The sequence below is a fragment of the Pelobates fuscus genome, chromosome 3 (genome assembly GCF_036172605.1).
Source record: "Pelobates fuscus isolate aPelFus1 chromosome 3, aPelFus1.pri, whole genome shotgun sequence".
In the NCBI taxonomy this organism is placed as follows: Eukaryota; Metazoa; Chordata; class Amphibia; order Anura; family Pelobatidae; genus Pelobates; species Pelobates fuscus.
In genome coordinates this window covers 29,763,557-29,786,595 of record NC_086319.1, presented here as the reverse complement: position 1 = coordinate 29,786,595, position 23,039 = coordinate 29,763,557, and the positions used below count along the sequence as shown (strand labels likewise).

The 23,039-nt window shown below is 39.3% G+C and overlaps 2 protein-coding genes across 2 annotated transcripts in view; one reads left to right on the top strand and one right to left on the bottom strand.

Moving 5' to 3' along the window:
- Positions 1–23,039, top strand: part of ST7 (suppression of tumorigenicity 7) — a 366,953-nt gene that overhangs the window by 148,898 nt on the left and 195,016 nt on the right. The gene's annotated exons all lie outside the window — the stretch shown is intronic.
- ASZ1 (ankyrin repeat, SAM and basic leucine zipper domain containing 1) overlaps positions 9,111–23,039 on the bottom strand; it is a 59,658-nt gene continuing 45,729 nt past the window's right edge. The window contains exons 12-13 of the mRNA XM_063446849.1: positions 16,865–16,978; positions 9,111–9,327 (exon numbers count right to left, since the gene is read on the bottom strand). Of these exons, the coding sequence (XP_063302919.1) occupies positions 9,163–9,327; positions 16,865–16,978 (279 nt within the window). The 3' untranslated portion in view covers positions 9,111–9,162. The remainder of the gene's footprint in view (positions 9,328–16,864; positions 16,979–23,039) is intronic.

The window sequence follows — 23,039 nt, the reverse complement described above, 5'->3', positions numbered from 1 at the left end:
AGAAACACATATGTTGCTGTCACTCAGCCAGGGAGGCTTTTTTCCGCTTCTGGTAGGTGGCAGGCACTAGACAAGATGCCCCCTTCCTCAATGAGTTGCACTACAGCTCATCGAGAACCATTGGAAAATCTTGATCATGTGTGCGGCTATCAAAGCCTCTGATTAGTGAATATCCAGAACAGACTCAATGTCTGCGCCTGGGAAAGTGAGGAGGGCTTTTAAAGGATGCAGACACATACATGTTTTATTTGTGGCATATCTACTAAATAGTTAAAATAAATCAAATGGAGTATCCCTTCAAGTCCGCTGCTCCATAACCCTTAATACCTTTTCCTTCCTTATACATTACAACACTCCTAGGTTTGGTGGGACAGTCCTGAATGTGTGGTTCCGTCCTGCATTCCAATGATTGTTGAATGTATGAGCGTTCTTGTCCCAATATATTGTACACACCTTCATTTACCACCTGTATGAAGAATCTCTAAGAGACATCCAGACCACCTTATCGCAGTGAAGAGGTGTGGGTGCAATGGCCCTTCGATCTAAAACACGGTCGTTAAGTAGGTACAGCAATGTTTTGATTGAAGGGTTAAACACACCTCTAGTGGCTGTCTTCCTGATAGCTATTAAAGGTACTGCAATGACAGATGTGTACCTGTTTAGGTGATGTTTGACGTCTATGAGGACGTCTAATGCAGCTCATAGCGAAGCATTGGATTCAAAGCATCTTTATGAGAAGCATTTTATTGGACACACACGCATCTCGTCCCTAATGATCCTCTCTGAGAAGTGACACCCACAGGATGACGTTGCAGGAACAGGGGTAGGCGGTAGCACCAAAGTGAGTCTCGGCGCCGAGAAAAAAAAAACAGGTCAAAAGGTGGGGACCTAAATCTGAATAAGAACCAAGACTCTATAGCGAGAGTACACTTTGTATTCAGAACGCTGCAATGTTCCTTTGAAGTCAACAGTTTGTGTGATTTTGCAAACATCTGAAAAGCACTTTTCCGTAATTCTCCAAGTATTTTTATTTATCCAATGGATTTTATCCTTTTATAACCGTTGGTCTCATTGCACATTATCACTATAGACTGGAAGCTCATTGGCCAATCTTTTACAGCACATTAATACTACAAACATTACAACCCAAAGGAGCATGTCTACGAACACCTGTAACATTACCTATTAATTGCTACATTCTGTAACATGCGGTGGATAAGAACACTAGACAAGAATTATTAAATACATTTTAAAAATGCACTTACCATTGCACTTCCATGATCCACTATACTCGAGAGAATGCTTGGTATCTACAAGAAATATATGACTATGTGCATATTTAGTGCACACTCTAAATACTGCTGCATATGGCACTGCAGGGGTTAAATAATGTACATGGCATGTTCTGGCAGTGACAGGGCTACAAAGCATGCATTTTAAAGTTTAAAAATGATGTCTAAGTTTTAGATTGCAAACAGATTGTGCAAAACATTATTGTAGGACCATCCCACTTTAAGAGTTGCGATATTGTAGACTGTCAGATTTATAGAGTTTATAGAAAGTATATAACAAGCTTATTCGGGGTTTTAGAACTGTCTGGTATTGGTAGAATCTTTGCAGACTAGGAATGTGTATATAGATGGTAACAACACTAAATTAACAAGAGTGGAGATAAACTTCCATTGGCAGTTACTTCCATGAGATCAAATGGTAACGCCAAAATGGAGAACTTCTCCAAGTCAGTTCTAGTTTCACTTCACTTTGCCCTTAAATTTGGAATCTACTTTGATGTCCTGACAATTAGAGCGAGAACAGGAACCTCAAATCAGGAACTAGGACACGTTCAGAGGTAAGAACGTACTAGATCAAATCAAGTAAATGATCATTGTGGCGAAAGGGACCTCACCACTAGTTTTTGGAGGGGACTGATTGCCAGCCCCATGCCTTTGGACTATGGCCCCTGGGAGACTGGGCACTTTAAGAACTGCATTTGGGCTTATGGACTTGTATTGGACCATGCTGGCCCTTTAAGAACCGTCTGGGGACATATGAAGACTTTGTGGGACAATGCCCCTTTAAGACCATGTCCCCAGGACGGTAAAATCCTTTGTGCATGGCTTTCTCCTTCCTTGGTTCAGTAAATGGGGCTTACTGAGCCAAGTACCACACAGGCGGACCACCCAGAACTGGAAGTGTGCAGGCAATTTGCCTCCCAGGCTGGGAGCCTGCTGTAGGTAAATTGTCGACCGCTGGGGGGCTGCCGTTCGTACAAACGAACAGGTGGCGGCGGCCATCTTTATTCAGCCAAACGTGGTCAGCGGTGTATGCAGCCAAATTCATGGAACTGAAATCGGCTACACATTTCATCGAACACCGCTGACCCTTACCTTCTCCTACACTTAGACTCTGCGGCTGGAAACTAAGTCCTGTTCGGCAGTTTGAATGTACTGCTATACTGAGCCAATTGCATGAATGGTGCCCCGTTCGTTCATTCGAATGGGACTTAATTTTTTCTGCCTGAAATAGACCGACCGCACAGCCCAAATCTATGGAACTGTTTTGGGCATGAAAATGTGCCTGCGGTCGGTCAGAAAGAACTTCCAGTTAACTTTTTAACTGCTGGAAGGAATTGTATGACTTTTGAGAGTGTTTATATTTAAAGTATGCTGATTATTAATATATATTTTTTATGAATATTGAATGTATAGTTTTAAAGTTACAGTACATGTGTTTTAAGGGGAGGATTTTGTGGGAATGAATGGGAGTGTTTTACTATATATTAAGTTTTTGATTGGTTGTTCTTAAAAACCCTGTGGGCGGTACTGTGTGTGTAAAATGTGCATAAAAGCAGAGTGTTTCATTAAAACTTCAGTTCTACTTCACCCTAAATTTGGAGTGCCGTCTCTTATTGGGGGAATCTAAGGGATTGCTATGCTAGTCATACTCTCTTGCTATATCACTACTAAGCTCTTGTAAGAGCTCGTTCCTGCTTCGCTTTGAAGGAAGAGAGGTTCGGCCTGCAGTGGTTGTGGTGTCTGCTAGAGTGCTTGGAGCCCTCAGGAAGTGCTAGGAGCATCCTTCAACGGAGGTACCCAGTTGGGGTGCCAGGTGATCCGTTACAATCTTCAATCCATTAAAAGTTCCAAGACATTTTCTTGACATATAAATTCCATTTATAATTCAATATGTTCTTGGAATGTAAATTAATAATCCTATCTCGAAAAAAAAATGGAGAACTCATGTCGCAGAATTCAAATCTATTCAATTTGGCGGGTCTATGGTGCCCAGGTTATTTTTTTTATATCCTCTAGCGGTACTTGAATTCTATAAACTGCTGGGCAGCAATATGTCCCAGACTCATGTCAAACACATAGCTACCCATGAGAACATTATCAGGTGACTACAGATAATGCAGCAGGTGGCTTAGCAAATGTGATGAAGCAGAGTGTTATACATCAAGTAGGGGTTGGATTAACCCTGAATAGTCTTTCTCACCTACAATTCCAAGATATTCCGTTTGAAGGCTAAGTAGATCATGATTCATAGCAAATTAGTAGTTTAAAGCCCATTGTGGTACTTGGCAGAATTGATATAAACCAGTTAAAGGGATACTATAATGCTAATATAAAATGGTATTCCTGGCACTGTAGTTCCCTCTAGTCCCCCCTCCGATAGATAAAGGGTTGAAAAACCCTTTATTAATTTACCTAAATCCAGCGTCCGTGTCACTCAGCGCCGGTGCTCAGCCTCCAATGTCAACCAATAGGTAGGTTCAATGGGCTGAAGTGGTTCAAGCCCCATCACTGAGCATTGATCATGGTTAGGAAGTCACTATAGGAAAGTACACTATAAAACCCATCATATGAGAGCATTATGCATCGTAAATAAAAGAAAATGTTATAAATGTGATTCTAGAGTTAAAAGGTCAGTTTAAGCACTAAAATCACTTCAGCTTAAAGGGCCACCTTAAGCACCACAGCGGCATTAAACAAACTGGTATCTGGCTTCTCCAAATCTGAGAAGACTGGACACAAAGCTAACAAGCTTGGCCACACACTGCAGAACTTCATTCAGGAGAGCTAATGGAAGATCTTGCTTAGGAACCTATGACTCTCCGGCATTAACCGTGGAGGCAGGGAGCAGAGCCCGTCAGACCCCCAGGTAAAAATACAAACCATTCAAGAACATTGGATCCTTGAATTAGGGGAACCAAGGAACTCCTGGAACAGTGAACTGTAGTGGTTATGGTGGTTACATAGCGCTGGATGCAAGCTCCTGCACCTATGTCAAAGCTTCAAGTAAATTACTGAATACTGTCTGATTTTTTTTTCTTAATTAAAATGTAGCGATTCCATTGAACTTCATATTTTGTTTTCATGCTGTCAGCTGCAAAAACAATAAGGCGTTTAAAAAAAAAAAAAAGTTAGCAAAAAATGTGTACTTTCTAGAGTCCTAAGCCTGCCAAAATATCTAAATGTTAATTTTGTTATATGTCTGCCATTTGTTATATGCCTCCCCCTCCTGAATTTGCACTCTTTGGCTCAGATTTGCCAATTGGTTTTCAGTATGGTATTTAAAGGGACACTATAGTCACCCAGACCACTTCAGCTCAATGAGAGGAACTGCTATGTTTACATTTGGGGTTAATCCAGCCTCTAGTGGCTGTCTTCTGGACAGCCACTAAAGGCGCATCTGCGACGCTGGAGGCATATTATGCCTCCATCATGCAGAGCGTCCATAGGAAAGCATTGAGAAATGCTTTCCTATGGACACTTTGAATGCGCGTGCATTCCACTGACGTCAGAGGGGGGAGGAGAGGTAAGGGAGCCTAGCGGTGGAAGAAGGTGAGTAACTAAAGGGGTTTTAACCCCTACAGCACCATGGGAGGAGGACCCTGAGGGCACTATAGTGTCAGGAAAAACGATTTGTTTTCCTGACACTATAGTGATCATTTAAGGTATACATCTACAAATCCCTGTGAGAAACGGATATAATATAATCAATGGAGTGTATTAGTATATAACAGACAAATGTGTGTCTGATACTTAGAATATTACATATAGCTTAATCAATACCAAGCTTAAAAGTGAGGAAAAGCCAGGAAACAAGCAGCTGAGAAAAATATCTGGTGTTGGTCCCCAATGTATTATTGCTCTACAATAAATTTCAGGCCCTCGCAACAGTGCTGATTTTAAGATTCATGTACCTTGAACAATCAGCTGTCATGAGACTTCTACGTTTCTTCTCCAGAACGGGTTTAGAGTAGAAAATATAGTTCTCTCTAAGGAAATGCAGGCCTACCATAAAAATTATGAATTTTATAAAAAAAAAAGATAAAAAAATAAAAAAAAGGCGGAAGCAGCGTGTAGTGGAAAAGCAAAATATACAATTTAGATTTAAACATTCCAAACATTTAATGGAAAAAAAAAAACGGCACTCTTAAATAAAACATATAATGGAATTAAAGTAGTAAGGAAAATAATATGGTTTTCAAAATTGTACATAAACTGTGATCAATCAAAACATATCAGAAAGATGACACATAATATAATTCTAGGTCATTTTTGTGGCTCTGGAGAACTAAGTGTAATGACCAGTGATGGCTGGAGAAGTTTACAGCTGGTGGGGCACTGGACTTTATCCCTGTACCAATGAAATATCACACCCTGTTCAGCACCAAATATTTTGTTATCATCAAACCCCAGAACTCCTCAGATGCAAAGGTGCCTTATTCCTTAGTCCCAGTTATACCGGCAGATGGACCTGGGAGACAAGGTAAAGATTCTCCCTTCTCAATCCTTTCTCCTCCCCCCCTCCCCTCTTTCTATTTTTCTTTCCTTCTTCTCTTTTTACCCCATCCCAAACATACACATTCTAATCAGAGTTAGGGACCCCCAATCCTGACTAACTACTGCTTCGATATGAGCAGACGCAGACATGAGGAGACAATGTGGTGGACGTTCACTTGAAGTGCTTATAGGAAGAGAGAAGATAAATGTGAATGTTGGAGACTATCATTGCTTACATGTTATACCAATGTTTCACGTCTCATTAGGATTCTGCTTTGGAATTAACCCATACACATTGCTGGGAATTGCTCATCTCCTGTACCTTACTCCCTTGTAAGAGAGTATGAGAAGCTACAGAAATTATTGTATTTTTATATAAAATGAAAATAAAGAATGTCAAAAAAGATTTAGTCATGGTACAGCACTGAACAATATTACTTAATGTATTAAACATTTTTCACTAAACACTAAATTCTAGTGGTTATATTATTAAAAAAAAAGTCCCTGTGATTTGTCATTTAGTGAATAAATCCGAACTCTCCACCGATACAATAATATAGACTCAGAAATGTTATCCTATTTCATCTGCTAGCAAAATGTAATTGAAACATGGAAAAAAAAAAATTCTAAAATGTATTAAAACACCTACAAAATGTTATAATGGAGATCTCCATTACAGTAATAGGACTGGAATCGGGTGTGCCTCTTTGCAGACCTGTTTCAGGCCCTCTCTATTATCTCTTTTCTCTGGGTTAGGCCCTGTATTACCCCACAACCACTACAAATTTGGTGGGAGATTCTCTCTCTTCAGTTTTGTGTATCCTCAACTACAAAATGTTCCCACAGACAGACTGATTCAAGACCAGAAACAGGCCCCGGCATTGCCCCTTATCTCCATACATTCCTGCATAATTCACAGCTCCCTTCGACAACCCACATTACATACATATGCAGTAAGTTGTGGCCTGGCCTACTACAGTCACGCATTATTTTTTTACTGGAGCACAGGGTGATCTTGGCCACTGTCTGCCACCATTTGTTGTTGAAGGGGGAACCCAGGATTTAACAAATTAAAAGGACATGTATCACTTGACAATAAAAAAGTATGTTACAAACATTCATGAACTCGATCAGAGTGCATTACTGGGCACGCCTCTCAGCTAGGGGAGTTTCATCAGCCTTCCCTACACCCTTACTTACCTATCTCAGTTACACGTCAGACCATTAGTGACAGAAACAGGGCATCATTGTGCAGTAGAAAGAAACCAGACTCGAAGCCTGCTCTTTAACTGCACGTGTGTAAATCTGTCAGAAATGCCCAATGCACTGTTCCAGCATTCCTAGGGATAGGATACGGATTGCCTTATTTAGAGGGGTGAGTGTGGAAAGGATGAGAAAGAACAAACGGGTAAATGTGAATAATATTTACCTGCTTTTTTCAGCCTGTTGAGTGAGGCATGTCCCTTAAAATGGGACACTATAGTCACCAGAACAACTACAGCTTAATGTACTTGTTTTGGTGTGTATAGTCTGTCCCTGTAAGCTTTTTTATGTAAACACAGCCTTTTCATAAAAAAGGCAGTGCTTACATTGCACCTACTAACACCTCTAGTGGCAGTCACTCTGATGGTCACTAGAGATGCTTCCTGGGTCAGTGCTGCAGAACGTGCAGCACTGGCGTTCAGCATTTCCACGCTCTGCATGGAGGCTCCTCATAGAGATGCATTGATTCAATGAATTTTTATGAGGAGATGCGGATTGGTGCAGTGCAACATTTTGATGCGTAATAGCCTCCTAATGCCTTCCTATGGGAAAACATTTGATTGACCGAGATCATAGTTTGATGATCTCATCCAAGGAGGCAGTGCCAGCCACGAGGAGACCCACTCAGCACTGTAATAAAGATCAGTAATACACCTTTTACATTGCTGACAGAAGGGCAGGAACACTAAACTGTGTTTTCACAGCTATAGTGACAGGAATACATGTTTATATTGCTGTCACTATAGCGTTCCTTTAGAGGGAGTGTGCCTCAGGCTGGGCTTCATCAAGCTCTCCAATTAATGGGATATCCATTTAAATGAGATCCTCGGCACAAAGTGTTTAACCAGCCTCTCTGTGCTTAAGTCGGGCTTGCTGGTTTAGAATAAAGGTTGTCTTCTAAGCACAGAAAGGCAAGATGGTAGCTAGTACAGAGCAACGGGGTGAAAAGAGATTTGGACACCTCAGACCTGTTTCTATTAGCCAAGCAAAGGCCAAGAAGATAAGTCAGTGCATAGGCCTATCTTCTAGGACGTGCCGGGCAAATGTGCACTAGGCAGGTATAATAAAAACAAGCAGAGCTTAATTATATCGATGGGGCGGATGAGGAATGGGACATTTTCCTGATGCCTAAACATTCTGATCTGCTTCTAACACAGTGGGAGAGTGCATGCAAATCCTTAAAGATACAGTAACACCATTTTTTCCAACACAATTTTGCTCTTGCAGAAAAATAAAAATTGAATTTCACACAGATTAATTTTATTTTTATTTGCAGCAAAAACTCAGCTGCCCCAACAACCCCTATGCAAGAGCCTCCGCAATGACACTATAGCAACATATGTAAGAGCTGTAAGGTTTAATCAATCAGGTAATCAATCATTCTATAGATAAGTGATAACCAGCACATGGAGCTCATTATTGCATCAGACATACAGGTAGGGACAATTGCCTAGGATCACGGGACTTCGTACCGTTGTAGCTGGAGACATTTCTTGCTGATTACTCCTCGATTAGCTTTTCAATTGATCTCAGCTTTGTAGCTTGAGAGGATATTCTGTACAAGCAAACACTTCAATATGTTCCTCGGCGAAATTTAACTAATTAGAAATGAATTGAAAATGAAATGCTAACATGTTAAAGGAAAAGGAGGGGAAAAAATTGAACTTTTTTTTTTTGTATTACCTTAAAATACAACAAAATGATCTGTGTATAAAGTACACAATATATATCTGGTATTTATTAACTAAGCAGCGAATTGTAGTAAACCAACACATTCGACTGCATAATTGAGCCAATCGCTAGTTTTGAAATATTTTTCAACTTCGCTATTTTATTTATTTTTTATTTTGCCACAATTCACTTTTTAGTGAATAAACGTTAACATGTGGATTAGAGCAAGTCACAATGATGTGACTAAAAAGAAACAATGTAAAAAAATAAGAATTTGTATGCCACATATTAAAGGGCATTTTTACGTAGATATAACAAAGATTACAAATCATAAAACACAAATAATGGATAGCAGTCACCATAAGGACATGCCACACACACAAAAAACTTTAAAATATAAAAAAAAACTAAACAAAAACGCATTTCTTGGTAACTCCCATTACAACGGTAATGAAAAAATATTATTCCTTGCAGTAGTTTTCACAGCAGAGACAATAAATCCCAAAGCCAGCAACCCTACTAGGACTCTTCTATATCTCTTCCAACCCAGCTGTTCTTGCAGAGGTGGTACGCGAGTGCAGGTATTCTTTTGGCCTTCCTGAAACTTAACATTTAAGGGAGAGAAAAAAAGAAAATCATCAGATTGTTTGTTATTTTTTACCGAACTAAAGTTTTAAGTGTAGAAAAACCACTGTTGGTATATTTTATATAAATTGCGTGTTCTAATTTTATACAGGGATTTAACCAATGCCAACAAATGAAAATTAAAAACAAGATTGTGTATAAAGCAAGTTTGCCTGCTTTAGTCAATCTATTATTCCTTTGTGTAATAGTCACCTAATCCAAAGTACATGAATGCGCTAATAAAGGACACGTAGGACAATAAATAATTAATAAGCAGAGTAGAGAAAAGGTGAAGGGCTGCACTGTTAACACAACAAAGAGAGAGAAGGTCTGTGACTTTACAATCTAGAAAAGATAAAGGAGGGACAAGAAAGGAAACAAAAGAAATAGAAGTAGATTGATAAGAATACAATGTGTCTGCCTTAAAGGGACACTCCGAGCAACAATACAACTTTAATGCATTTGATAGATTTTGGCCTCGTCAATATGATGTATTTTTTGCATGCTCAAACATTTAGTTTTTGCACAAAAAATAAATATAAAAATTAAATGTTTTGCAGAATTCTACCAAATAAGCTTGCCCCCTTAACTATGCTGCTCGTGTGACAAAGATTTCCTTATCAAAAGTATGCACATTATCTCCGCCCCAACACCATCGAGGGAGCTGCTTTCAATTCACAACCCATGTGACTTTGTGGCCAGATTTGAGCATTATGTATGAAATCGGTCTCATATCTATGAAGCACAGTCCTTTCTATCGCCTGGACTTTTTCAGATACCCTATCCCTTCCCATCTATATGAAGATCCCATGGCTCATAGTCCAATTATTACTGCAATCTACCATGACATTTCTACCATTTTTTATTATTATACTAGATTGCTATATGCCCTTTTTTGATCCTTATGTCTCACTTGACATATTCCACTATATCAGTGGTTCCCAACCTTTTTTGAACAAGGCAAACATTGAGAGAACATTTTAAAACTTTTTGTTTTTAATTAAATCAGTGGCTTATGTCGAAATATTATTACACTTTAGTCCTGTGGGACCGGGACTTCACCAACAGCACATGCAGCCAAGTTTTTATTTTAATCGTTCCTTCACCTTTCTATCACAGCCAACATTACGTTTTCAGCAGTATGAGCTACAGTTGCTCTTCTGTGTGATTGGACCAGAAGGGCCAGCCTTTGCTCCCCACATACTTCAATGGGGAGCTTATGACTTCGACCTTCTAATTGTCCTTCCTTGCGTCACCTTTTGGTAGGTACATACTGGGAACATGCCACAAGAATTGCCTTTTTGGAGATTTTCTGACCCAGATTTTTTTAGTGGCCCATTTTCTCTGCTTTTAACACATGAAATGAAAGAACTGTATGTTCACTTACTTCTTAATATATTCCACCCCATGGTAGATGCCATTGTAATGATATAATCAATGTTTTTCACTTCACCTGTCAGTAATTTTAATGTTGTGGCTGATCACTGGAATAGATTTTATTTCATGGAAGGCATTAAAGTGGTTATGATGCCTGGAGTCCGTGGGCGCATCCTAGTCAAATCTTACCATTTGGCAAGGATGCAGAATTAACCTTTTACCACCATACCCAGCTAATGCTCTCACCCTATGGCACAACTCTCATCTTCTCCATACAGTCATTGGGGTCACTGAATCCAATTAAACTAATTAAGGGCTGCATTCAATTGATTACAGGCCAGAATGTGTTCACTGCACACTCTGAGAGGGCACACTGGTTACAAACCACTGATCTAGATTGAATCTTGCAAGCACAGTTCTCAAACAATACTGCACCAGTTTACATCTATCTGTTAAACTAAGTTTTGCTGCATTCCTTAATCCATGTATAAGATTTGATTTATGACCACTTTATACATATTCTCTGTATAGTCAAGAGGTTGTGCTATATATGCGTGTGTGTATATATATATACATACACACACACATACACACACACACACACACACACACACATATACATATATACATATATACATATATAGCACAGCCTCTTGACTATACAGAGAATATGTATAAAGTGGTCATAAATCAAATCAGGATAAATCAAATCTTATCTGGTTAGAAAACACATATCTCAATTATTGTTGGTCAGAACAAAACACAATCCATAAATTAGCTCAGTGCTTTAAAATCAGTTGTTACTACAGAAGAGCAACGAATTAGAGGTCAAGATGTAATATTAGCTTGTGGAGATGTAATTTTTATAGAAGCGCATTTTAATAATTAGTTTAGGCAGTGAAATAACAACGCGTGCACATTGGGAAACTAACAATTCAAAAAGAGAAATGACATATTAAAACGACCCCACATGAACTCAAAAATATTCTAAAGGAATAGGATGTGCCCTATAACCATTTTACATGAACCACTGAATGCTGCTTCTGTCCCAAGTAACAAATTAAAAATATATTAAGATTTAATGACAATCAGATATTCTGCTTGGGTTCAACAGTACCATCTGTTTTCTTCTAAAAACAAACAAACAAACCCAACAATATTTACTGTTTTCTGACTTATTCTGTACAAATAAAACTTAATAACTCCACCTCACCCCCTCCCCCCAACCCCTCAAATAAAACAAAGACAAATATTTGCAAACACTGAACAAGATCATAAGGATTTTCATCAACAGCAATGTTTCATACAACTATAGAATCATATGTCGCACATATAGATCCAAAGTGAGGGGCGGTCAATCTTTACATGAAGATATATAATAATAATAATGAGAAAAAAAATGTTAACAGAAAATTGGTCCTCTTATTCAATAAACCTATACCCTACAATGGCATGCATCTTTTTCACCTACCTATGGGACCCATGAAATTATATAAACTACTTATGTTATGACTTGTCGTCTTGGAAAAAGCAATAGCAACTCCGTAGTAAGTTTACGGCCTGTCTATTTACAACAGTGCTGGCGAGTGTGTGTGTTTTTCTCCCATGTTTTATGCACTCAGCATACAGATGAGTCTTACAGATGAGAAGAGATATTCTACTTATCGGCAAATAGGTTAAAGGGACACTATAGTCACCTGAACAACTTTAGCTTAATGAAGCAGTTTTGGTGTATAGAACATGCCCCTGCAGCCTCACTGCTCAATCCTCTGCCATTTAGGAGTTAAATCCCTTTGTTTATAAACCCTAGTCACACCTCCCTGCATGTGACTTGCACAGCCTTCCATAAACACTTCCTGTAAAGAGAGCCCTATTTAGGCTTTCTTTATTGCAAGTTCTGTTTAATTAAGATTTTCTTATCCCCTGCTATGTTAATAGCTTGCTAGACCCTGCAAGAGCCTCCTGTATGTGATTAAAGTTCAATTTAGAGATTGAGATACAATTATTTAAGGTAAATTACATCTGTTTGAAAGTGAAACCAGTTTTTTTTTCATGCAGGCTCTGTCAATCATAGCCAGGGAAGAGGTGTGGCTAGGGCTGCATAAACAGAAACAAAGTGATTTAACTCCTAAATGACAGTGAATTGAGCAGTTAAAATTGCAGGGGAATGATCTCTACACTAAAACTGCTTTATTTAGCTAAAGTAATTTAGGTGACTATTGCGTTCCTTTAAGAATAATGATATCAGCTGAAATAGTTCTCATTAAGAAATCTTAACACAGACACAGTTATTCAGTAGAGTGTGAATAACCCAGTTCAGATTCAAAATAATCCAGTACCTTCAAGAGGCATACGGAACACAAAATCTGGTCATTGATCCCCACATTTATAAAGGTCTGGATTGTGAAAATCCGCCTCTATGTTAACATGAGTGTAGCCTGAATTTCAACGTATTCAGATGCAAATTTGGAACTAAACGATGGAGAAATTAAATTGAGCACTTGGTTGGAGCAAATTAGTAGGCAGATATTGGTCAATCCTAATACAAGCTAACACTACAAAAATCTGCACCATTATGATGGCTAATATAATTAACTCCATGGAGGAGTCCAATATACCATAATTAGACAATACCCGTAATATTTTATTTATCTATTTTTTGTTCAATTTTAACTACTTGCACACTGCTTCAACAGCCATTGTGCAAATTTTTGTTTTTGTAGGTTCATCTGTAACAGTCGCGTTCTACAAAGTTTGCAATGATTAGCAATTTGATGGAAATTTATTATTTGATAAATATGTAAATCCAATTCATTTTTTTTTTTTTAAATATAGAATCTGCATGTGAGAATGACTGATTTCCCAGCATATATGATGGTGATGTGATGTGCTCATTCAGTTGACAAAATTAACTATAACCATATTTGACTTTTTAGTAATATAAGATTGCAAATTTGGTTGCAATTGTTATTTTAACGGAAGATTTACTATTTACTATTACTATTTACTATTTACTATTCCATCGTGGAACAAGACCCTGTAATCTTTAACAAAACTACTCACATGATGTGCAGAAAGATGCCTTTTCCACAGCCATTGCTAGGAACAGCTGGTTTTGCCAACCTCAGACTTTGTCCCCCTAAGACAAATGTTTTCCAAATGATGGCATTTTTTGACAGTTGTGGAGTTTCAATGAAATTTCCAATGCGATCAGTTTTGAGTGTTTCGTAAATGTCTATCTTCACGAAATACTCAGAATTCCTGTAGATGCTTAAATGGTTCAAGCTCAATGTGTTCATTTTGTTCTGTACAAGCAATAGGCGTACAAGCAAAAAGTGCACTCAAACGTTCAAGCAAGCTTCCGTTAAGTAAGCTTGTTTATGAAGAATATTGGCCACATTTTAAGAATTTTTGGATAAGATTCTCATAAGTAATATTTTGAAAAATATTTTTTAATATATACCGTATATACTCGAGTATAAGTCGAGTTTTTCGGCACATTTTTTGTGCTGAAAAACCCCAACTCGACTTATACTCGAGTCAATGTCTGTATTATGGCAATTTACATTGCCATAATACAGACAAGGGGCTGTGTAGGAGGGGGGCTGGCAGAGAGCGTTTACTTACCCTTTCCTGCAGCTCCTGTCAGCTCCCTTCTCCTCCACGCTGGTCCGGTCAGCTCCCTCTGCAAGTCCCAGTGTAACTCTTGCGAGAGCCGCGGGGTCATAGCGCCGCCGCGAGACTTACACTGGGAGCTGACAGGGGAGCTGACCGGAACGGCGCGGAGGAGAAGGGAGCTGACAGGAGCTGCAGGAGAGGTAAGTTACAGCTCCCTGCCAGCCCCCCCTACTGAACTGCCAATGCCACTGGACCACCAGGGAATGAGAGCCCCCCTCCCTGTCCAGCTAACAAGCAGGGAGGGGGTACGAAAAAAATAAAAATATATATAATAAAATAAAAAATAACAATTTTTTAAAATTAAGATAATAATTAAAAAAATAATAATAAAAATGCCCACCCCCCACCAAGGCTCTGCAACACATACACAAACACACACTGCATCACACACACTGCACTCATACACACACACACACACACACACTGCAAATAAATATTCAATTAATATAATTTTTTTAGGATCTAATTTTATTTAGAAATTTACCAGTAGCTGCTGCATTTCCCACCCTAGTCTTATACTCGAGTCAATACGTTTTCCCAGTTTTTTAGCTTATATTCGGGTCGGCTTATACTCGAGTATATATATATATTTTACTAGTTTGGAAAACATCTTTGAAATGTTTATCCAAAAATATTAAATAATTTTAAAAAAATACATCCAAAAAAATAGAAGAAGAAAAGAAGTCCATATTAGACTTGGGATCAAGGGGTAAAAGTTGTTTAAACATGTCTATTCAGTTGAAAAAAAGTGTTACAATAAAAATGCAGTGATCACTTGCAAGACAAACTATAATTTGAAAAGCATCCACGCCATTCTCCAAGTCTCTTGTTCATTCCAAGGCAATGTTATCTGAATAAATATCATTGTTTAAATAGCTTTACTTAATGACCCCCATATTGGTGATTATGGGAAATAGAAAATAGTTTTTATAATGCACAATCTGCTTCATTTAATCCACAACCAAAAAAATGACAGTTAGTGATATACTTCAATACATACGGCAGAGTATCTTCTTGTATTAAAGGCTGCTTTGCCTATATAGCAAACGAGAGAGTCATAGAGGCAAGCTTTTAGAAAAAACTACAAAGATTTTGGAATGCAAAAAAAGCAATAACGTTGTGTTGCTGTCTGGAGTATCTCTTTTAGGACATTACTGCAGTTAAAAAATACAAATTTGAAATAACCTAAATTCCCAAGTAATGTACAGCATTCAAGATAATAAAGATTAATTTAATAACACAACAAAATGTAAAATAAAAATGGTTTGGGTACAGAGAAGCTGCAAAGAATGGGAACACATTTACCTCCATGACTCATAACCATTACCACAGAGTGCTTTTTGTGTGTGAAGAGTGTCCTTTTTTAAAAAAAAAAAAAAAAGAAAAAAAAAAAAAAAAACGTGTTACGCCGCCTGGCAGTCAACTGGTGCTGTTACTTCCTGGTTGTTTAACTCGGTTGAGTTAAACTCAAGTGGCATTGAATTACTCAGCGCATCTGCCTGGCAAAGACTTCTCAATGAGCAGAACTTGGAAGTCTGTGATTGGACAGACACAGAAAGTCTGGGCGGGGTTAGAAGGGGAGGGCTTGCAAAGGCTTCAGACAAGAGATCTGCAGCTTTTACAAGCTGTTTAGAAATACTCCAAATAATTAAAAAAATAAAAATCTAAATTCATCACATGCATGGTTTCATTGAGGATATATCTACTAAATGTCAAATTTTTAAAAGAAAATGTTATTAGGGCACTGGAGTGGTCCTTTAAGCAACCCAATTTTAGTACACGTCAAACGGTTACATGCCTATAACATACAGCATATATTCTAACACGGCTTGCACTAAGGGCAAATTAGATTTTTTTTTGATTTTTTTAAATAATGAATTTTAATTTTGGGTCTTGTGATGACATTTTGCGGTTTATATTTCTTAAACAGATAAAAAGTCTTCCATTACACTCTGTGTGGGCTTAATACATCCTCGGCTGCAATTCATACAATTTATTTTCTTAAGTCAAAGGTCAAATCACCGTAGTTTATAGCACAATATTTATATCCCCACATTATCCTTCCTATAGACTTTTTCCCCCCCACCCAAAACCCACTGCAATTCCAAAATCACAGAATACTGTGCGTGTATCCACTTTCTCTGTACAAAACCCATATGGCTTCATTCAGCAACAGATTCTTCAGTGACACTGATGCTTCATTTACAGAATTCTATTATATCGGTTGCTGTCTGCTGGCAATTACTCAAACTGACCCTTCCTGACAAGCGCTTGTCACTGTGTTGTTGGTTTGGGGGTGAATGATTTGGTGCTAACACCTAACGAGGACGCTCCCGCCCTTTCCTTGTGTCACAACTGCACATTTTCTCAATAAATCATACTTGATCACCTATGGGAGTGATCAGCTTTCTGCTTGCTTGCAGACAACGTTCTGCTAAAACACGTGATAGATGGGCACTTACCTGATGTAGGAGAGTTTGTAGCCTGTGCACTTCCTTGCCGAGGTCTGTGACGCTTGACACCAGGTCGTTGCAAACGGCAGAAATGTTTTGGGTGGAATCCCACTCAAAGACAACCTAACGAGATGCAAATATCTATTAAACAGAATGTTCGGACACAGCTGCTCAATAGGGTACATTGTATCTTGTGTGCATTCCGATTTACGAAGTTACATTACTATTCATTTATTTGCAATAAACAATAATGGTTTGCAGATGCATTTTGGCATTTAGAATATTTTAAAGTAGAAATATGTTGTAAAATGTACTAATTTCACACTGACAGACAGAAATTCTCATAGGCGTCTGTCTATCTAAAAAAAAAAAAAAAAAAAAAAAACACAGCCAGAGAACACAGTTATGAAGAAATAAAGCACAAATACAAAAAGAATAAAAATAAAATCAAATGGCAATAATATATAATGTCTATAGCCTCCATTATTACTGCATATTTGCAAATCCAATTTGTGCTCAATAAGTTTTTATTGAGGGTTAGACAAGAGATCTTACACATACAAAAAAATGGACGTGTGGCCAACATCATTAACAGTACTTCATAAATATCATAACATGTATATCAAGCCCAAAAGCATGATATTTGCGTTCCCATGCTTTACTTTAAAAATAGAGATAGTTAAACTGTGTGTATTCTAACAAAAATACATAACCATATATATCATAATTACCCGTAGAGTTAGATTTTAAGTGGCCTGTGTTTAGGTAGCAGCGTTCAAGTTAGTAGTTTGATTTACATGAGAGCTTATAGAGAAAAAAATAACAGGGTTGAGGCAGATTTACCTAGTGTTGAGTATATTTCAGAACACATCACAACATTGTTACTCCTATTATCCTTATTGTGGACGAGTAAAATAATAACAAGAATGCACGTTAGCCCTAAGGTGTCTGACAATGACCTAATATGTTGTGAGAGCAACTAGAATTGTTGACAATTATTCCTAAATTTGCAATTTAATGTACAGAGTAGTAGAATGGAACGGGTATGCATAGCTGTTTGTAAGCACCCTTAGGCAATAAGGAAAAGGTAGGTGTAGAAAAAGACAAGAAGTAAAGTTGATGTAAAGAGAAAAAAATAAAGAAGATGTTAGATATAGAAGGTAGAGAACAAGCAGAATTTGACAGAGGCCTAGGTGTAGGCTCAGTAGCGAGCCCTGACCAAAAGGTTCCAGGAATCGACACAAGCCATCTAAAAACCACCATGGCTATAGGTACAGAAGTAATTCCCATATTAGTATAACGTGCATATATATATATATGTGTATGATTATAAGTGAACTGTGCTTGACAAAAAAAAAAAAGATAATAAACAATGCACAATACCCCATCTCAACTGCCTTAAAACAATGATGAGGTATAAGCTAATAAATGCACCACGGCTAATGGAGATAAATCAATGGAGTATGCAAAGCACATAGTCCAGTTAGCCGCAGGACAGCGGGCACAAACTAAATAAACTAAACACCCCTCAATAAGTAAACAGAGTTAGCCGAGACACTCTTAGACCCCCGGGTGACCTCACATCCCAGCCGCAGCCAGAGAGCTGGTACAGTCCAAGGGCACTTTCCTCTTTAGGCACCCACAGACCGCAAGTCACACCGTCCCGACCACAGAGCCTGGCTCCACACAAGAGACCGTTGGAGCCTCTGCACCAACATGGACTCCATCCAAACCCCCAACCACCGCTCCGTCAAAGGCTTGAGTTCACCCGCACAGTGGGGCTTGAAAAACAGCTGATAATTGGCTTTAGTCCTCCACACCAGGTAAAATGCAAAGGTGACACAGGTCTCACTTAAAGGCAAAGGGTGCCCTGAGATCTTCATAGGCAATTGGTGAGGCGACACAACATGAAAGGCCTCAGGTCGAATAACTTGCAGTTTTCATAAAAATGTCACAGTATATTAGGGGCGTATAGACCCAAATAATAATGTCAAGAATCAGTCCATATGAGTCCTCTCAGGAACTGGATGGAGCCGATGACATGCTAGTGAATAACATTCATTATATCGTTACTATGACACCTGTCATGTGGTAGGATATGTTAGGCAGCAAGTGAACAGTCAGCTCTTGAATTTTATGTGTTGGAAGCAGGAAAAATTGGCAAGTAAAAATATCTGGGTGACTTTGAAAAGGGACACTGATGGCTAGATCACTGGGTCAGAGCATTTCCAAAACAGAAAGTCTTGTGGGATTTTCCCGGTGTGCAGCGGTTAGTACCTTCCAAAAGTAATGCAAAGAAAAAGAACCGGGTTTAAGGTCATGGGCAGGTGGGGAGCAAAGGCTAGCCGTCTACACAGTAGAGCTAATGTAGCTCAAATTGCTGAAAAAACTTAAAACTGGCCATGATGCTGCGTATGGGGCTGTGTAGACAAACTAGTCAGAATGTTCACCACCGAAGGCACCTTAATGGGATCGTGTGTGTCAGAACTGGACCATGATGCTATGGAAGAATATTGTCTGGTTTGATGAATCACGTTTACTTCAAGACCAGGTGGATGGCCGGGTGTTTGTGTGTAACATTTACCTGAGGAAGAGATTGCATCAGGATGGACTATAGGAAGAATACAGGCTGGCGGAGGCAGTGTTATGCTCTGGGCAATGCACTGCTGGGATACCTTAGGTCCTGGAGTTCAAGTTGATGTTTACTTTGACACGTACCCCTACCTAAACATTGTTGCAGACCAAGTACACCCTTTCATGGCAATGGTGTTCCCTAATGCTAGGGAATGGTGGCATCTTTCAGGTGGATAATGCACCCTTAAACACTCCAAAAATTGTTCAGGAATGGTTTGAGGAACATGACAGAGTTCAAGGTGTTGTCTTGGCCTTAAAATTCCCCAGATCTCAATCCAATTAAACATCTGTGGGTTGTGCTGGGACAACAAATTCGATCCATGGATGCCCCACCTCACAACTTGCAGGACTTTAAGAATCTGCTGCTGATGTCTTGATGCCAGATACCCCAGGACACGTTCAGAGGTCTTCTGGAGTCCACGCCCCGACCCATCAAATCTGTTTTGGCAGCACAAAGGGGACCTGCACGATATTAGGCAGGTGGTTTTAATGTTGTGGGTGATCAGGGCAATTCCTTGCAAGAATTTTCCATGATCGTTTCAGAGGAGGCTAGCTCACGCTCTGCCTTCTTCTTGGTCTGTAAAACTCCAAAGCGGGAAGGATAAACAATGCACATCTTCGCAATAATAATAGAGCTTGGTTGCTTCATCTAAGTGTTGCTTCTAAGTGTGTGTGTGTGGTTGGAGATATTCTGGAGAGAAACTGGAGGTAATCCGAGGTATTCAGGAGGATAAATAAAAAGTTAAGGTTTGTTTGATTTAAATTATTCACCTCATTGGAATGGCAGACTTAGTTCAGTGTAATAGTTGCTTTGCATTTGTTTCACGTTCCACTTTTTGGAGGTTTGGTTGTTGTCTAATCTGTAGACAGTTCTCTATTTTGCGGCAGGAGATTGCATTTTTGAAGTCTGAGATTTGTAAATTATCTGGTAAACAAACTCAGGCTGGAACTGCTGCAAAGCCACTGCCGCAGAGACATACTAGGAATGGCAGATGGATTACTGTAGGATCTGGTAGACTTGGAGTTGTGGATAAAAGGCATATTGCACAGTCTGTTGCTCTACATAATTCATTTTCTGCACTTTCAGAGTGTAGTGGTGTCGTGCAGAGAGGCACTGAGGCTAGTGGTGTTGTGCAGAGAGGCACTGAGGCTAGTGGTGTTGTGCAGAGAGGCACTGAGGCTAGTGGTGTTGTGCAGAGAGGCACTGAGGCTAGTGGTGTTGTGCAGAGAGGCACTGAGGCTAGTGGTGTTGTGCAGAGAGGCACTGAGGCTAGTGGTGTTGTGCAGAGAGGCACTGAGGCTAGTGGTGTTGTGTAGAGAGGCACTGAGGCTAGTGGTGTTGTGCAGAGAGGCACTGAGGCTAGTGGTGTTGTGCAGAGAGGCACTGAGGCTAGTGGTGTTGTGAAGAGAGGCATTGAGGCTAGTGGTGTTGTGAAGAGAGGCATTGAGGCTAGTGGTGTTGTGCAGAGAGGCACTGAGGCTAGTGGTGTTGTGCAGAGAGGCTTGAAGACTATGGTGAGGCCTAATAGAAAGCAGTTGTTGGTGGGGGATTCCATCATAAGAGGTGTGGAGATGGACAATGGTGGTCTTGTGAGGTGTCTTCCCGGAGCTACTGCTCACAGAGACAGGAGACGTATCTGTAATATTGTTAAGCAAGCAAAGCAGGAAGGGGAATTGGATGTACTTGTCCATTTAGGGACAAATTACTTGGCTTGCAATGAGGTTTCAGAGGTTAAGGAAGTTTTTAGTGTTTTTGCCAATGATATACGGCAGGTTGCTTCCACATTGTCATTCTCTGAAGTTCTGCCTGTGCATAACACTCAGAATGACAGGCGGATGCGTATTAGGGACTTTAACTTGTGGCTTGGTGAATGGTGTCGGGAGCAAGGATTTGGCTTTATTGCTCATGGTAGCTCTGTTTGGAATGGAAATAAACTGTACAAAAAAGATGGTTTGCATCTTTCTCAAAAGGGAACAAATGTTCTCAGGGAGCAGTTCAGAGGTTTTGCTAGGATGTATTTAAACTAGGAGGGGGGGGCAAAAGGGTGATAAAACATCAATCCAATTGTCCCCCAAAACAAGGACAGAAGGTGCCTGTAGCAAGTGTGTTAAAAAATGATAAGCTTAGAGTCATGTCTACAAATGCTCGCAGTTTAGGGAATAAGATCCATGAACTTGTGGCAATAATGGCAACTGATAGTGTAGATTTAGTCGCTGTTACTGAGACATGGTATAATGAGAAAAATGACTGGGACATAGCAATACCAGGGTACTCTTTATATAGAAAAGACAGGGAAGGCAAGAAAGGGGGAGGGGTGGCCCTGTATGTAAAGAATAGCATAAAATCTAGCCTAATAAAGGTTAGTGAGGCGAACATAGAGTCAGTTTGGGTTACGTTAGAATTTGGTAATCACACAGTAACTCGTGTAGGTGTGATTTATAGGCCCCCAGGACAAATTGAAGAGTTAGATAATCTACTAGTTGAAGAAATAGCTAAAATGACAATGAAGGGGGAAGTTATCATCATGGGTGACTTTAATCTTCCTGATGTAAATTGGAAAACAAAAATAGCTACTTGTGCCAGGAGCACACATATTCTAAACTCCCTACTGGGATTGTCTCTAAAACAAGTCGTTGAGGAGCCAACTCGTAAAGAGGCCATACTAGATTTAGTGTTAACAAATGGAGATTTGGTATCAGATATTACTGTAGGTGAAAGTTTAGGATCCAGTGATCATCAGTCAGTGTGGTTTAATATAAGAACAGTGACTGAGTCACACCACACAAAAACAAAAGTTTTAGACTTTAGAAAAACAGACTTTTCCAAAATTAGAATATGTGTAAAGGAGTCATTATCAGACTGGAGCAATTTAAATGGTGTCCAAGAGAAATGGGATTATTTAAAAGTTGCACTACTGAAGGCAACAGAAAATTGCATTAGGCTTGTCAGTAAAAGCAAAAAATTCAAGAAACCACTGTGGTACTCCACAGATGTAGCCAAAATAGTAAAAAACAAAAAGTTAGCATTTAGTAATTATAAAAAAACCCAGAGTGAGGAAGACAGAATGACCTATAAGATTAGGCAGAAAGAGGCTAAGCAAGTTATAAGAGCTTCCAAATCACACACAGAAGAGAAAATGGCACAGTCAGTAAAAAAGGGGGACAAAACCTTTTTTAGATACATAAATGAGAAAAGAAAAGTAAAACAAGGATTAGTTAGATTAAAAACAAAAGAAGGAAGGTATGTAGATGAGGATAAAGGTCTAGCTGACTGCCTCAATGAATATTTTTGTTCGGTATTTACAGATGAAAATGAAGGAAAGGGACCTCAGTTAAGAAAAAGGATAAATGGGGGGCGGGGCCTGACCGCCATGCTGACCGGTCGCAGGCCACAGAGGCTCCTGATAAACCTGGTCCAATATGGTTTAAACTTTACGCAAAAACGCAAACTGAATGACCTGAAGTTGCATCAAGCACCCGGGCAGAAGCTGGAGCCACCGCGGACCCTGAGATCGGGAGTGCCAGAGCCCCCTGCGGGCAATATGGGACT